General features: G+C 40.5%; 1 protein-coding gene across 2 annotated transcripts in view; it reads left to right on the top strand.

The window, feature by feature from the left end:
- The window catches only part of rt (Protein O-mannosyltransferase rt), a 177,102-nt gene that overhangs the window by 108,103 nt on the left and 51,762 nt on the right, over window positions 1-17,237 (top strand). For both annotated transcript variants that reach the window (XM_053775322.2, XM_053775319.2), the window contains 2 exons: window positions 5,662-5,786; window positions 7,874-8,050. In XM_053775322.2, coding sequence (XP_053631297.2) covers window positions 5,662-5,786; window positions 7,874-8,050 — 302 coding nt within the window. The remainder of the gene's footprint in view (window positions 1-5,661; window positions 5,787-7,873; window positions 8,051-17,237) is intronic.

Here is a 17,237-nt window from a genome sequence, read left to right as displayed (position 1 = left end):
AACTAGAGATACCAAAAGATGATATAAGTGGGTTGTTTTGTGACTTTTTCTGATGAAATTTAGTTAAAACGAGAAAAATTACTGTGGGTTGTGGGGTGTTGGTGGTTGGGGTGTTGTTGTCGAACTAGTGATGTCTAAAAGTGGTTATAAGTTGTGGGTTGTTGTTACAGACGCTCTGATGAAATTAGCGTTAAAACGAAAAATTGTGTTGTGGTGTTGTGTGGGTGATGTAAGATGTGATGTGTTGTTGTTTAACCAGAGATAATCAAAAGATGTTGAAGTGGTGGTTGTTGTGACTTTTCTGATGAAATTTAGTTAAACGAAAAATTGTGGGTTGTGGGTGTTGGGGATGTGTTGTTGCTCGAACTAGAGTTGTTGAAAAGTGATTATAAGCTGGGTTGTTGTTGTTGTGACTTCTGATGAAATTAGGTTAAAACGAGAAATTGGGGGTTATGAGTGAAAATTTTGAGGTGTTGGTTGGAGTGTGAGGGGTTCGGGAGGTGGGGAGGAGGAGAGAGAGAAGGTTACTTCGTGGGGAGGACCTGAGATGAAATAGTTAAACGAGAAAATGTCTAGACTTGTATGTATTTTGTAAAGAATTGATTGTTGTGGGTATTAACGAAAAAATGTGAAATTATTTGATTATCCTGGGTTAAGAGGAAAATGTTTTCCTATGTTAGCATGAAATGTGTAATACTGAGATTGGGGGTCTACAAGATTCAGCCTGTATGTGTGAGAAACATCACGTGACGCTACTGGACTCGAAAACACAGGTGGGGTGACGTCACACTTGTTTAGACCTGTAGTAAGAGAAAGTACCATGCCCCATAGGAGGAGTTCATTTGAATGCTTACCCTGAGAGTGGGGGAATCCAAAAACTTGATCTGAGGAGATGGAGTCTTGGTATTATCGAGAAAAAAAAACTTGATCCAAGGAGATGGAGACTTTGATTTCGAGAAAAATTTGATCCGAGGAATTGGAGTCTTTGTATTATCGAGAAAAAAAATTGGGATGCAAATGGGAGTTCAATTTGAATGTTTATACCCAGAGGGGGAATCCAAAAAACTTGATCCGAGGAGATGGAGGAGAAATACTTGGACATAGAGGGTAGAAGTGGATGGTGGGGGAAATCTTTGTATTATTGATATCGAGAAAACCTTGATCCAAGGAATTGGAGTCTTTGTATTATCGAGGAAAAAAAATGGGATGCAAGTGGGAGTTCATTTGAATGCTTACCCCCAGAGGGGGGAACCCAAAAATTTGATCTGAGTTATTGGAGTCTTTGTATTATCGAGAAAAAAAAAATTGAAAAAATTTATGGTGGGGGTGAAAGTGGGAGGGGGAACCTCAAAAATTTGATCCGAGATCATAAGAAAATGAAATTCAAAAAAAATTTGAAAAAATTCGGAAAAAAAAAAATCGGGGGGCGGGGGGCAATCCGGACGACGCTGCAGAAGGCGCAGCAGAAGGCGCGGGGTGGGCGCGAGGGCGCAGCAGGCGGGTGGGTCGGCACGAGGGCGGGGGTGGGTGGGGGGCGCGGGCGGGGCGTGAGGGTGGGGGGGGGGACGGGTGGGGGGTCGTGGGGGGCACGGGTGGGGGGTCATGGGGGCACGGGGGTGCGGGCGTGGGGGGCACGGGTGGGGGTCACGGGGGTGTGGGGGTCGCGGGGGCACAGGCATTGGGGGCGTGGGTGGGGGGCACGGGGGGCGTGGGTGGGGGGTCGTGGGGGCACGGGGGCGGGGGCGTGGGCGTGGGGGGCGCGGGGGGGGGTCGTGGGTGGGGTTAAGGTCATTAGCATATAGGTGTGAAAAAGGTCATTAGCACATAGGTGTGAAAAGGAGCCACTCAGCCACAGCCCTTTCAGGAGGAGCCATACTGTGTGAGCCACTCTGTAGAATGAGCCACTGAGCCGCCTTCATCACTACTCATATACTTGTAGAAATAGATATTATAATGTACGAACCACAGCCCAGCTGGCCAGGTCAGCTTCCTCTTAAAGATAGGGGTCTTTTGGTAATCCCCCTTATATAAGTATGCTGAGAGGCAGTTGAACGGTCTTGGGGCTCCTGACACTTAGTGAGTTTTTGCGTACTCAGCCCCGAACCCCTGCTTTTCATTTGGGGATGTTGCACTGTTTGCCGAGTCATTTGCTTTCGTAGAGTGATTTCTGTTTGCAGATTTGCGACTAGTCCCTCTAGGATTTTCTATGTGACTTAAGATTTTTTTAAATTGATATTGTGGTTATACCGTAATGCCATCTGCTCCAATAATTTTCGGATAACGGGATTTAACTACACTGGAATCTCGATTTTGTTTGCCCATTATACTCGAATGAAGTAGAGAGTCTGAGGAGTGCTGGGGTATTTCCTGTTCTACCCATTGCGTAATAGGTAATATGTTCCCCGTTTCATTCATTTGTTGTCCCTTTCCAATTTCTCCCCCTCTGCCTTTCGTTCCTCTCCCTCTGCCCTTCATCCGTCTTCTGTCCGATCTTACTTGTACTGTGGTAGTTTCAAGATGTTCTCAGATGTGACTTCTCATAACTTAAGTTTACAGTTCTGACTGACTGTAAACACAATTTGTAATGTTTTTGCCCTTCTTTGCATATGTTGCTACCCATAACAAAGGAGATTTCAGTTCACTCTTGCTGCTTCCAATTCTACCAGTCTTTAATTTGTCTGCATGAGTGACATACACACAGTACTAACTCTGATTGTTAAGTATATGAACTGCTGGAAGCGTCCCTTCATATCTGATGCATCCTTTATTATATAATGTATATGCAGACTGTTATGAACTTTTTGATTAAACATAATATGGGCATTACCAGAGAGCAGTTTCAGACATACATGTTTACTATGTTTTGGTGTAATTTTTTAAAATCTAATTAAATTCAACTCGTACAGCGTATTTGTCTTTTAAATAAGAACCTTTATTTTGTGCTCGTATATGCAGTGATTTTTTCTTGTGCATGAAATTTAACTGTTTTTCATCCCACGTCTTGATACTTTTTCTTTATATTTAATATTTTTTATTGTGCTTGTACAGATAAACATTAAGGTGTGTAGTATAATCAGCATTAATAAATAATACAGTATCAATCATTAGTGACATTGTCCTCAAATGACTATATATTGATTCAGCTAAACAAGTCACCAGGCCCTGACGAGCTGCTTTCAAGAGTTGTAAAGGAATGTGAGGAGGAACTTAAGCCATGAGCCAGTCTCTTAACAGATCACTACTGGCAGGTATCGTACAGGATAAATAGGTAATGACAAAAGTGATTCCCATTTACGAAGTGGGGAATGGGGCCTTAGCTGCTTCTGGTGGACCAGTCGGCCTATCCTCAATTGTGGGAGAGTTGATGGAATGAATGAATTTCTGATGCAGTTAAAAGCAAGGGGGCAGTCTAACCCCTTTTCACTTAGTATTCAAGATAGTAGACAAGGATAAAGATTACTATATTGTCTAAATGGACCTCAATAAGGTCTTCGATAAATCTCCACACTGGAGACTGATTAATTTAATAGTGGTCCAGGGTCGAGGCATGGCTGACCAATAGGCAACAATGTTTGCAGTAATGGGAAGAAATTGGAGTGGTGAGCAATGAGTGGTGTGTTACAAGGTTCAGTGCTGGGACTCTTGTTCATAATCTGCCTCAACAACATTGATGAGGGAATAAATAGTGACACAAGTTTGCAGATCTCTAGAATAGGCCCTCAAATAATTTCTAATATGGACACTAGAAAGCTACTAGATGACCTGGATTGGTTGATGTAGTCAGAGAAGTGGCAGCAGATGCAGTTCAACACGGTGTAGATTATTATTATAATCAAGGGGGAAGCGCTAAACCCGGAGGATTATACAGCGCCTGGGGGGGGGGAAGGCATTCAGGCTTAATTCGGGGAACTGGAGCACAGATCCAATTCCCTAAATCAAGAGCCCCTTACCAACATCAAGGAACCTTCCTTGAGGGGAACACAGTGTAGAGCTCTGAAAGGTACAACCCACACTTGTGATGGCCGAAACTTGACAATGTTTCGGTCCGACTTGGACCATTACCTACTCATGCAGAGAGAAATGAAGGGAAGGAGCCAGAATATGTATGAGAGGGGGATGGGAGATGTAGAAATGGAGGAGGGAGTATCAAGGTACGTAGTAGTGGTGATAATAGTAGTAGGAGTGCAACAGTGAGAGAGGTGGCAGTAAGAAGGTAGTAGTAATAGTGAAAAAAAGGGGCACAGTGGAGTGTAAGCAAAGTAATAGTAGTAGTAGTGGTGCAGGTAGTTTAAGGAACAAAAGAACAGAGGATCACTGTACGGTTGTAATCCTAGGAAAAGAAAACAACTATGGCATATCAGCTAAATAATGTACAATAGCTTTTAGTTAGTTAATGCAAGAAAACCTAGAAGTCCTAATGAAATTTAAAATCACGACCGTGGTATATGTTTTTTCATGTCTTGGCTTCATGTAGAGTATAAATAATAGAAATTCCTAAGCTGTACCTCAACTTTATATCTATGGTCAGACCTCATTTAGGTTATGCTGCTTCATTAACCATGGTGAAATGATAGTCCCTGGTGGACGAAAGATCTTCAATAAGTATTCCATAATCTTGTGCACATGCTGTCGGTATAGTCGGCCATTGTATTGCTGTCATCCAGTAGGCCTGCTGCAGTATACCTGGAGTATACCTGGAGAGGGTTCCGGGGGTCAATGCCCCCGCGGCCCGGTCTGTGACAGTGCCTCATGGTGGATCAGTGCCTGATCAACCAGGCTGTTACTGTTAGCCACACGCAACCCAACGTTCAAACCACAGCCCAGCTGGTCAGGCACCAACTTTAGGTGCCAGTTCAGTGCCTGCTTGAAGACAGCCAGGGGTCTATTGATAATCCCCCTTATGTATGCTAGGAGGCAGTTGAACAGTTTTGGGCCCCTGACATTTGTGTTGCCTCTAATCGTGCTAGTGGAACCCCTGCTTTTCATTGGGGGGGGGATGTTGCATCGTCTTTCATAGGGAGTGATTTTCATGTGTAAGTTTGGTACTATTCCTTCTAGGATTTTCCAAGTGTATATAATCGTGCATCTCTCCCGCCTGCATTCCAGGGAGTACTGGTTGAGGAGCTTCAAGCGTTCCCAGTACGTAATTGAAGTGCTTTATCGCAGTTGTGTGCGCTGTGAAGGTTCTCTGTACATTTTCTAGATCAGCAATTTCACCTGCCTTGAAAAGTGCTGTTAGTGTGCAGCAATATTCCAGCCTAGATAGAGCAAGAGACCTGAAGTGTCATCATGGGCTTGGCATCCCTAGTTTTGAAGGTTCTCCTTATCCATCCTGTCCTTTTTCTAGCAGATGCAATTGATACAGTGTTATGTTCCTAGTTTTGTTTTTTGTGTACTTTTTTTTTTCTTTGAAAATTAATATACTATTTTTTGTTACTTGGAATTGGCTAGAATATTTACTAAAGCAGCTAATTTAGTAAAATATCTATTTGAATGAATAAGTGTTAGATAAGTTTTGCTCAAAAAAACTGAAAAACTATAATATAAACTGTGATCATGATGCCAGCATTTTGATACTGTATGTACATACCTGCATTATCCCTTACCCATGTCTAATTATATTTGCTAATACATAATCTAATCTATGACTTCATTTTGCAGGTTTGATGAGCTTCACTATGGGAAATATGCAAGTCTTTACATGCAGAACACTTTCTTTTTTGACTCTCAGCCACCACTGGGAAAGCAGCTTATCGCTCTTGCTGCCTATATAGCAGGCTTTGATGGTTAGTTCATGTTGTAACATTGAATAATAATTTTTAGTCCAGCATTAATTATTAGCTACCAGAACCATCACAAACTAAAGTTACTGGCAGCACACTACATGCTTGTTCAGGCAACATGCTACACATTTTTTAAATTCCTTAACCTGCTAAATATTTATGCCTTGCATATTACCATGCAGGCCTCATAGAACACTACATCGCAGTGCTGATCCAAGATACTTCATGGAAAAACTAACAGAATGCACAGGGCATAGTATAGTACCATTTGAATCTCTCTAGAAATCAGATGCAGATTAAAGGGCCAAAAGTGTGGAGTAACTTTGCAAACATAAATCATAGCTTAATTCCAACAATAACTTCGATTGCATGTAATATATTTCCTTAATTTTATGTATCCTTTTAAATTGCCATTACTTCAAAAATATAAATTTCACCTTATTCTGCAGGTTATTATTTTTAATTGTACAGTATGTAATGCCTCCAAATATTATTACATTATTTTTTGCCTTTTGAGTTAAATTTCAATATACATATAAATTTTTATTTTAATGTCTTTTACTAAATGCTTAAGTTCCACTAAAATCTGTATCGCAGTTTTATTTAATTTTGTATTTTGTGTTATACAGTAGACTTGCACAACATGGTAGTTAGGTTCCTGATGACACTTGTACATGAAATCCCTGTTACATAACTGAAGAACACTTTGGAAAAACAAGGATAATTTCTTGACTTTCAAAATTGTACAAATTTACCTAAAATAATTTTCTTGCATTATATTCTGGTTTGTGATACTCGTTGGTCTTGACACGTGTGGAAAGGATTGATGTGGCCCTAATGGGCTAAGGTGGATGGCAGTTGCTTGGTGAGGGTGATTGCTGTGGTTCTTGGGTTGCGATGGATGGCTGTGGTTGTAGGGTTGGTGTCAGTGCAGAGTTGTCAGTAAAAGATTGTTGTACTGTAGTTCTTGGGTATCCTGTGATGTCTGCTCTGTTTTGCACTGCAGTTTGTTACTCAACTGCTAAGGCATAATTACTTGCTCCAGAGTGCACTCTACAGCCATTCTTCTAGATGTATCATGGCCATTGTCTATGCAGAAGTATGCAGCTTACTAGTAGTATGCAGCATCACTTGTATATCTTGGTGTTATCTGTGTAAATTTTATTTATGCTTTTCTATTGTCTGCCTTCCCTCTATCATGGATAACAAAGACACAATACCATGTCTGGAACAGTACACAATTAGCCCGCACATAGGAGAGGGGAGTTTACGATGACATTTTGGTCCGACTTGGACCATTTAAATCGTCTTAAGCTCCCCTCTCCTATGTGTGGGTTATTTGTGTACCTATCTTGGAATTTAGCTCCTCCAACATTTCTTCTGCAGTTCTTTAGTTGTAATAGTGTGTCGTCTTGTACATCAAAGCCCTTGCCTTGCCAGGGTGACAGTTTCCCTGGACCTGATGTTGAGGGGAAAACCTGCAAAATTATTCACCACACTAGGCCATACTCTTCCCAATCTGCATTTATTATTGATTGAGGGACTTCATGTCATGCAATTTTTGTCATTTATTGAATCTACATTATTAAATTAATGCTGGAATTTTGGCATTGATGAAGTTGAGGTATTTTTGGGGGGTAACTAGTATGACCCCTTCTTTACCTCTGCAGTTCAGAGCTGAATGACTACCTGAAAAAGAGCTGCAGTTCCTAGATCTGCAATGTAAATAGCTGAAGAAGTTAAGATTTACTTTGTGGCTTATGACATCGTAGTTCTAGTATTAACTAGACCTACTATATACTATATGACTTCACTCAGGTTTGGATATATCAGTGCAAAATGAGACTGCTGGATAATGGGTGACTAATAACCAGTTGCTAGATAACCAATGACCTGCATTCAATAAATTTCATAAAGTTTCTTGTCCTAAATTTTTTCAGTATCTAGTCCATTCTTTTCTATGGAAATTAATGCAATACTTTCTTTTTTTTTACCTAACTAAGATTCATTCTCAGTAGCTTTGTAAAATATTTGTTTTTTTTTATCATGTAATTGTAAGCACTTGTTTATTGGAGGATTTCTTTTTTCAGGCAACTTCAAATTTGATCGCATTGGTACTCCATATGATCCTGTTGTGCCAGTATCAGCCATGAGAATTGTACCTGCATTTTTTGGGTCCTTGCTAATGCCCACAGTATACAACACAATGGTAGAGTTGGGACTCTCGCATTATACTGGAGCCCTTGCAGCATTTCTCATGATATTTGGTAAGTAAACTGATGCAAACTGTAATTTTACTTTGAAATGATCAGCTACCGCTACTGTTGAGCAGATTCAAGATATATCTAAGTGCTATAAGTTTCCTGGTTGCCTTGTTTCCGAGATTTACTATGTGGTTCTTCATAGTCTGTTTGGAATCTAATTTCGTCCCAAGGATATCAACCTCATCCCCATGTTTCAACACTCCCATTCATTTTTAAAATTGTTCCAGCATTACAAGCATGGTGCCTAGAGACATCATTTGTTTTCTCATATGCAAATGTAACCTGCCATAGTTGACCTATTCAAATTCAATTTCAAATTCAAATTCCTTCATTTTCTTGCAAGTTTACAATGTGGTTGACATATTTTAGGAAGTGCATCCATGTGCGAGTTTTTCCAGATACGAGCAGTCGCTTGGTCAGTTTTTTGCTTCCAGACACGAGTGAAATTTCCAGATGCGAGCGGGCTACAACGGAGATTCCTTGACGCTGGTGAGGGGCTCTTGCTCTTGATCTAGGGAATTGGATTTCAGTTGTTTGTTGGACTATCTTATTGAAACTTGGGCAATGTATGATGGAAAGTTGCTTCTTAGCATACACCAAAAATGAAAGAAACCGGTCCACAAATAATGGAATTCACTTCTCAGCCATTAGCCTCCCCTTAGCGGTATATTTTCATATGGTTTTTATGATTGTATTCTCATTTTTTGGTCTCATTTGATAGAATGGAAGATACACTACAGAAATAGATATGATTTTGATTGGTTTCATGAAGAAAAGTACCTTGAAATTGAGCTCAAAGTAGCAGAAATGCTTGATTATTTGGCGATGTTCAAGAGTAAACAATGCCTGTCCGATTGCCACTGCCCCTCAACCTTCACATATTGGAAAGCTCTTCAACATGCTAGCAAAAGTGGGAACAGACATCATGAGGTAGCAGACTCAGACAACATGAAGCAGCAGTGGCAGACAACATGAAGCAGCAGTGGCAAAGTGTGGCATTAAGAGTGTAGCAATTAAGTTTAGCATTAAGAGTGTAGCAATTAAGTTTAGCATTAAGAGTGTAGCAACTAAGTTTAGCATTAAGAGTGTAGCAATTAAGTTTAGCATTAAGAGTGTAGCAATTAAGTTTAGCATTAAGAGTGTAGCAATTAAGTTTAGCATTAAGAATGTAGCAATTAAGTTTAGCATTAAGAGTGTAGCAATTAAGTTTAGCATTATGAGTGTAGCAATTAAGTTTAGCATTAAGAGTGTAGCACTTATAAGTCACCATCTGACTTTTTTGGGTTATCCTAGGTTCTCTACACATGTAATCAGGAGCAGGAATGGCCGCTGTGGTGGCCGTATAAACCCCAACAACAACGCCTGCTGTCACCACCACTAGCCACATACGTAATAACATGCATTTTATTCATTCTAGTGCATGTACAGTGGACCCTTGCCTAACGAACGCATCGCATAACGTTAAATCCACCTAGCGATACATTTTAACGCAAAAATTTTGCCTCGGCTAGCGCTAAAAAACTCGCTTAACGCGATTCGTTCGAGACGCGTCCACGTGCGGCCTGAGCCCGCCTCGCTTGTTCCGTGGGTGCCAGTGTTTACAAGCCAGCCACCGCGGTCGCTTCCAAACATACAATCAGAACATTTCATATTATCACAGCCTTTTTAGTGATTGCACCTGCAAAATAAGTCACCATGGGCCCCAAGAAAGCTTCTAGTGCCAACCCTACAGCAAAAAGAGTGAGAATTACTATAGATGTGAAGAAAGAGATCATTGCTAAGTATGAAAGTGGAGTGCGTGTCTCCGAGCTGGCCAGGTTGTACACAAAACCCCGATCAACCATCGCTACTATTGTGGCCAAGAAAACGGCAATCAAGGAAGCTGTTCTTGCCAAAGGTGCAACTTTGTTTTTGAAACAGAGATCACAAGTGATAGAAGATGTTGAGAGACTGTTATTGGTGTGGATAAACGAAAAACAGATAGGAGATAGCATCTCTCAAGCGATCATATGTGAAAAGGCTAGGAAGTTGCATGACGATTTAATTAGAAAAATGCCTGCAACTAGTGATGTGAGTGAATTTTTAAGGCCAGCAAAGGTTGGTTTGAGAGATTTAAGAATCGTAGTGGCATACATAGTGTGATAAGGCATGGTGAGGCTGCCAGTTCGGACCACAAAGCGGCTGAAAAATATGTGCAGGAATTCAAGGAGTACATACAGTGAAGGACTGAAACCTGAACAAGTGTTTAATTGCGACGAAACAGGCCTGTTTTGGAAGAAAATGCCAAGCAGGACCTACATTACTCAGGAGGAAAAGGCACTCCCAGGACATAAGCCTATGAAAGACAGGCTTACTCTGTTGTGTGCCAATGCTAGTGGTGATTGCAAAGTGAAGCCTTTATTGGTGTATCACTCCGAAACTCCCAGAGTGTTCAGGAAAAGCAATGTCCTCAAGGCTAATTTGTGTGTGCTGTGGAGGGCAAACAGTAAGGCATGGGTCACTAGGGACTTTTTCTATGACTGGTTACACCATGCATTTGCCCCCACTGTGAAAAATTACCTAATTGAAAAGAAATTAGACCTTAAGTGCCTCCTGGTATTAGACAATGCTCCTGGTCATCCTTCAGACGTGGCAGAGCGACTTTCTGCGGAAATGAGCTTTATTAAGATGAAGTTTTTGCCTCCTAATACCACTCCTCTCCTGCAGCCCATGGACCAGCAGGTCATTTCCAACTTCAAGAAACTGTACACAAAAGCTATGTTTGAAAGGTGCTTTGTAGTGACCTCAGAAACTCAATTGACTCTCTTAGAGTTTTGGAGAGATCACTTTAGCATCCTCAATTGTGTAAACATTATAGGTAAGGCTTGGGAGGAAGTGACTAAGAGGACCTTGAACTCTGCTTGGAAGAAACTGTGGCCAGAATGTGTAGGCAAAAGGGATTTTGAAGGGTTTGAGGCTAACCCTGGGAATCCTATGCCAGTTGAGGAATCCATTGTGGCATTGGGGAAGTCCTTGGGGTTGGAGGTTAGTGGGCAGGATGTGGAAGAGTTGGTGGAGGAGGACAATGAAGAACTAACCACTGATGTGCTGCTAGATCATCTTCAGCAGCAAGAGGCCACACCTGAGGAAACTGCTTTGGAGGAGGGGATAGAGAAATTGAGGAAGTTGCCTACTTCAAAGATTAAGGAAATGTGTGCAGTGTGGCTTAAAGTGCAAACCTTTTTTGATGAAAATCACCCTCACACAGCTATTGCAAGCCGTGCTGGTGACTATTGCACTGACAATGTTTTGAAACACTTTAGGAATGTCATAAAGGAACGGGAGGTACAGGCCTCTATGGACAGATATGTTGTGCGACAGAGGTCCAGTGACTCTCAAGCTGGTCCTAGTGGCATTAAAAGAATGGAAGTAACCCCAGAAAAGGACTTGCCACCTCAAGTCCTAATGGAAGGGGATTCCCCTTCTAAACATTAACACCATCCACAGTCTCCCCTCCTCCCATCCCATCAATCATCACCAGATCTTCAATAAAGGTAACTGTCATGTAACTGTGCATGTCTTCTTCAGTTTGTGTGTATTAAAATTAATATTTCATGTGGTAAAAATTTTTTTTTGTTCATACTTTGGGGTGTCAGGAACGGATTAATTTGATTTTCATTATTTCTTATGGGGAAAATTAATTCGCCTAACGATAATTTTGCCTAACGTTGAGCTCTCAGGAACGGATTAATAGCGTTGGGCGATGGTCCACTGTGTTATTAATATTGTTCATTGTCATATTTCATGAATTGTAATAGATAAATAAGCCGTAGAGTTGACATTAGGGAAATTATTGAAGTATTTTCTTGTACCTGGAATACCACTGGAATGAATTAATTCCATTTCAATTAATTTAAATGAGGAGAATCCAGATGTGAGCAAGGTGATAGAACAGATTAAACTCATAAGTAGAGGTTCCACTGTATATTTACATAGGTTTTCTTCTTTCTTTTTAGTAGGCTATACGGGAAAAGGTTACTAGCCTATTGTTCCAGCATTTTAGTTGACTTTTACAACACACATGGCTTATGAAGGAAAGATTCTTATTCCACTTCCCCATGAATATGAAAGGAAAAGCAATAAGAACAAGAACTACTAAGATAAAATCAAAGAAAACTCAGATGAGTGTGTATACATGAACATGTACATATGTAGTAGGTTAGTAGACAGCAACCACCCAGGGAGGTACTACTGTCCTGCCAGGTGAGTGTAAAATGAAAGCCTGTAAGTGTTTTACATGATGGTAGGATAGCTGGTTTCTTTTGTCTCTCATAAATATGCAAGATTACAGGTACGTCTTGCTACTTCTACTTACATAGGTCACACTACACCTACATGTACACGTTTATTTATACACACTCATCTGAGTTTTCTTTGATTTTATCTTAATGGTTCTTGTTCTTATTACTTTTCCTTTTATATCCATGGGGAAATGGAATAAGAATCTTTCTTTCGTAAGCCATGCGTGTTGTAAAAGTCAGCTAAAATGCCGGGAACAATGGGCTAGTAACCCCTTTTCCTGTAATGATTACTAAAAAGAATAAAAAGAAAATTGTCAAAGTGGGAAGTCTGAATGTGCGTGGATGTTGTGCAAATGATAAGAAAGAGATGATTGTGGATGTTATGAATGAGAAGAAGCTGGATGTCCTGGCTTTAAGTGAAACAAAGCTGAAGGGGGAGGGAGAATTTCAGTGGAGAGAAAAAAAAATGGGGTTAGGTCAGGGGTTTCACATAGAGCTAAAGGAGTAGCAGTAATATTGAAGGATAAGCTATGGCAGGAAAAGAGGGAGTATGTATTAATTCAAGGATTATGTGGAGTAAAATAAAGGCTGGATGTGAAAAGTTGGTTATAGTAAGTGCATATGCACCTGGAGAAGAGTGGTGTAGAGGAGAGAGAGATTGATTTTGGGAAATGTTGAGTGAATGCGTGGGGAGTTTTGAACCAAGTGCGAGATTACTTGTGGTTGGGGATTTCAATGCTAAAGTGGGTAAAAATGTTGTGGAGGGAGTAGTAGGTAAATTTGGGGTGCCAAGGTTAAATGAAAATGGAGAATCTTTAACCCTTTGACTGTCGCAAGCCCCTTTCTGAAACTGTCATTTTGCGTCGCAAAATTTTAGGAAAAAAAAAAATTATTTTTTTCTTATGAAATTACAGAGAATCTTTTCCCGATGGTAATGACACCAAAAGTCCGAAATTTGGTTGAAAACTCATGGAATTACGCTCCCGCGAAATTAGCGATCTCGGCGACAAATGCCCATCAGCGATTTCACCGACTTTGAGCACTGTTTTTGGTCACTCCCTTTGTTCCAGTTGATCAAACTCAGCTATTTCTTTAGAACTCCATTTTTTCTGTAAGTTGAGTACAAGAAACCACCCATTTACTGATTTGAACTACCCAATAAAATGGTCAGAAATTGGCAATTTGTCCAATTTCATGCAAATTAAAAAAGATGCCAGTTTCAAAATAGGGTCTTGAATAAACAATGTAGACATTCTTGGCACTAAAATATATCCTCTGTTCATTAGTCATGTCTCTAGGCCCCTCTTATATTACTAATGCTTTCTATTTTGATTTTTTATTCATACAAAAAATACTTGACGTGCTGTTGGAGTGTGAGCAAAGTAACATTTATGAAGGGGTTCAGGGAAACCGGCAGGCCGGACTTGAGTCCTGGAGAGGGGAAGTACAGTGCCTGCACTCTGAAAGAGGGGTGTTAATGTTGCAGTTTAAAAACTGTAGTGTAAAGCACCCTTCTGGCAAGACAGTGATGGAGTGAATGTTGGTGAAAGTTTTTCTTTTTCGGGCCACCCTGCCTTGGTGGGAATCGGCCAGTGTGATAAAAAAAAAAAAAAAAAAAATACAAAATTTACTCTTATACATACAACTGCATTATTGTAAAAATGGTAAAAATAATATCATTGCACTAGTAAAAAAATATTAGACTCCCCAGTTGACGTGTATTGGACGTGTGGTGTGATTTGCTTACTCCTGAACATTGGTAAAAATCAAACATTTCCGCTACTTTGAACTCAATTTCAAGGTCGTTTTCATCGTGAAACTAATCAAAATCATCTCTATTTCTGTAATATGTTTTCCATTTTATCATGTGAGACCATGAAAACGAGAATACAATGATAAATACTATACGAAATACACCTCAAAGTCGGCATTTTAATCCAAAAAAACATTTTTTTTTTTTTTCTCATTATGCCCTGCTCGCTGCAGGATTTTTTGCGGTGCACACTGACCACACAGACCCATTCTCTCACATGTGGGCGTACCAGCTTTCTCCCGCTTGATTTGAAGCTGCTAGAATTTACGGGTATAAATACGTCCGAAACAGTGGCGCGTAAGACGTATATATACAGTGGACCCCCGGGTTTTGTGATTAATGCGTTCCAGAGAGCCCGCCGAAGGTCGAAATTCACGAAACTCGAAACCATTTTCCCCATAAGAAATAATGGAAATAAAATTAATCTGTTCCAGACACCCAAAAATATTAAAAAAAATATTTTTTTTCAAATTAAATAAAGATTTACATAATAAAACAATCAGAAATCAAATACATACATTTAAAATAAATAATAATAACATTACGCTTACCTTTACTGAAGACTTCTGGGTGGATGGAAGATGGGAGGAGGTGATAGGAGGAAGGAGTACACTATTGTTTGGAAGGAGAATCTCCTTCCATTAGGACTTTAGGTAGCAAGTCCTTATCTGGGGTTACTTCCCTTCTTCTTTTAATGCCACTGGGAACAACTCTAGTCACTGGACCCCTGGCGCACAAAATATCTATCCAGAGAGGTCTTTTTCTGGCGTTTCTTTAAGATTTCCCTGAAGTGGGACACAACACTGTCATTGTACATGTTGCAGATACGGCTTGTTTCAGCTTGGTCAGGGTGATACTTTTCAACAAAACTTTGCAACTCGTTCCACATTCCACACATGTCCTTAATCACTGAAGAAGGCACCTCATCCACTCCCTCTTCCTTCTCCTCTGAAGCAAGTTCCTCGGCTGTGGTCTGATGCTGTTCCAGTTGAAGCTCTTGCAGTTCGTCAGTGGTTAGCTCTTCCCTGTTGTCCTCCACCAACTCTTCCACATCCCTGTCACTCACTTTATTTACCAAAGGGCTTGCACTAGCTTTCCTTGGGTCCATGATGACTTATTTAGCAGTTGCAAGCACAAAAAACAACGGATTATTATGGAATGTATTGTATGAACCCGCGGGGTGATGGACACATGTTGGTAAACAGTGGCACACTGAGTGAGAATGGCGTGGGAGACTGGCTTTGTGTGCACGGTGACGGGTGGACCGGTACCGGATGGTCACCGAAACATGAGTTTTTTCACGAAACTTGAGGCCAAATTTTTCCAAAAAAACTTGCCGAAGGTCAAATTTCACGAAAGTCGAGGCTGCCGAAACTTGAGGGTCCACTGTATGACCAAAACAGTCGAAGGGTTAATTGAGCTATGTGTAGAAAGAGGTTTGGTAATAAGTCACTGTAAACACCTGGTCCACACACCCCCTACCTTTCCTAAAGCCTCCTTGTTCATCTGCTATCCTATTCTCCGTCTTACTCTTAATTCTTTCAATTATAACTCTACCATACACTTTACCAGGTACACTCAACAGACTTATCCCCCTATAATTTTTGCACTCTCTTTTATCCCCTTTGCCTTTATACAAAGGAACTATGCATGCTCTCTGCCAATCCCTAGGTACCTTACCTTAATACATACTTTATGAAAAAGAGGATAAATAAATATACAAGGTATGATATAGCACGTAATGAAAGTAGTGTTTTAGACTATGTATTGCTGGATAAAAGGTTGATGGTTAGGCTCCAGCTTGTACATGTTTATAGAGGGGCAACTGATATATCGGATCATTATTTATTTGTAGCTCGAGTTAGAGTAAGAGGTAGATGGGACGAGAAAATGGCAACAAGAAGTAAGAGAGAGGTGAAAGTGTATAAACTAAGGGAGGAGGAAGTTCGGGTGAGATATAAGCAACTATTGGCAGAAAGGTGGGCTAGTGCAAGTATGAGTAGTGGCGGGGTTGAAGAGGGTTGGAATAGTTTTAAAAATGCAGTATTAGAATGTGGGGCAGAAGTTTCTGGTTATAGGAGGGTGGGTGTAGGAGGAAAGAGGAGTGATTGGTGGAATGATGATGTAAAGGGTGTGATAAGAGAAAAAGGTAGCTTATGAAAAGTTTTTACAAAGCAGAAGTGTTATAAAAAGGGCAGAGTATATGGAGAGTAAAAGAAAGGTGAAGAGAGTGGTGAGAGAGTACAAAAGGAGAGCAGATGATAAAGTGGGAGAGGCACTGTCAAGAAATTTTAATGAAAATAAGAAAAAAATTTGGAGCAAGTTAAACAAGTTAAGAAAGCCTAGGGAATGAATGGATTTGTCAGTTAAAAACAGAGTAGGGGAGTTACTAGATGGGGAGAGGGAGGTATTGGGTAGATGGCGGGAATATTTTGAGGAACTTTTAAATGTCGATGCAGAAAGGGAGGCGGTAATTTCATGCATTGGCCAGGGAGGTATACCATCTTTTAGGAGTGAAGAAGAGCAGGATGTGAGTGTGGGGGAGGTGCTTGAGGCATTACGTAGAATGAAAGGGGGGTAAAGCACCTGGAACTGATGGGATCATGACAGAAATGTTAAAAGCAGGGGGGGATATAGTGTTAGAGTGGTTGGTATTTTTGTTTAATAGATGTATGAAAGAAGGGAAGGTACCTAGGGATTGGCAGAGAGCATGTATAGTTCCTTTATATAAGAGGAAGAGGGACAAGAGATTGTAAGAATTATAGAGGAATTAGTTTACTGAGCATACCAGGAAAAGTGTACGGTAGAGTTGTTATTGAAAGAATTAGAGGCAAGACAGAATGTAGGATTGCGGATGAGCAAGGAGGTTTTAGAGTGGGTAGGGGATGTGTAGACTGTGTTTACGTTGAAGCATATATGTGAACAGTATTTAGATAAAGGTAGGGAAGTTTTCATTGCATTTATGGATTTAGGAAAGGCATATGATAGTGCATAGGGGAGCAGTGTGGCAGATGTTGCAAGTATATGTAATAGGTAGTAAGTTACTAAATGCTATGAAGAGTTTTTATGAGGATAGTGAGGCTCAGGTTAGGATGTG

The sequence above is a fragment of the Cherax quadricarinatus genome, chromosome 1 (assembly GCF_038502225.1).
Source record: "Cherax quadricarinatus isolate ZL_2023a chromosome 1, ASM3850222v1, whole genome shotgun sequence".
Lineage (NCBI taxonomy): Eukaryota > Metazoa > Arthropoda > Malacostraca > Decapoda > Parastacidae > Cherax > Cherax quadricarinatus.
The sequence above is the reverse complement of the archived record's forward strand: the minus strand, read 5'-3'. Positions and strand labels throughout refer to the sequence as shown.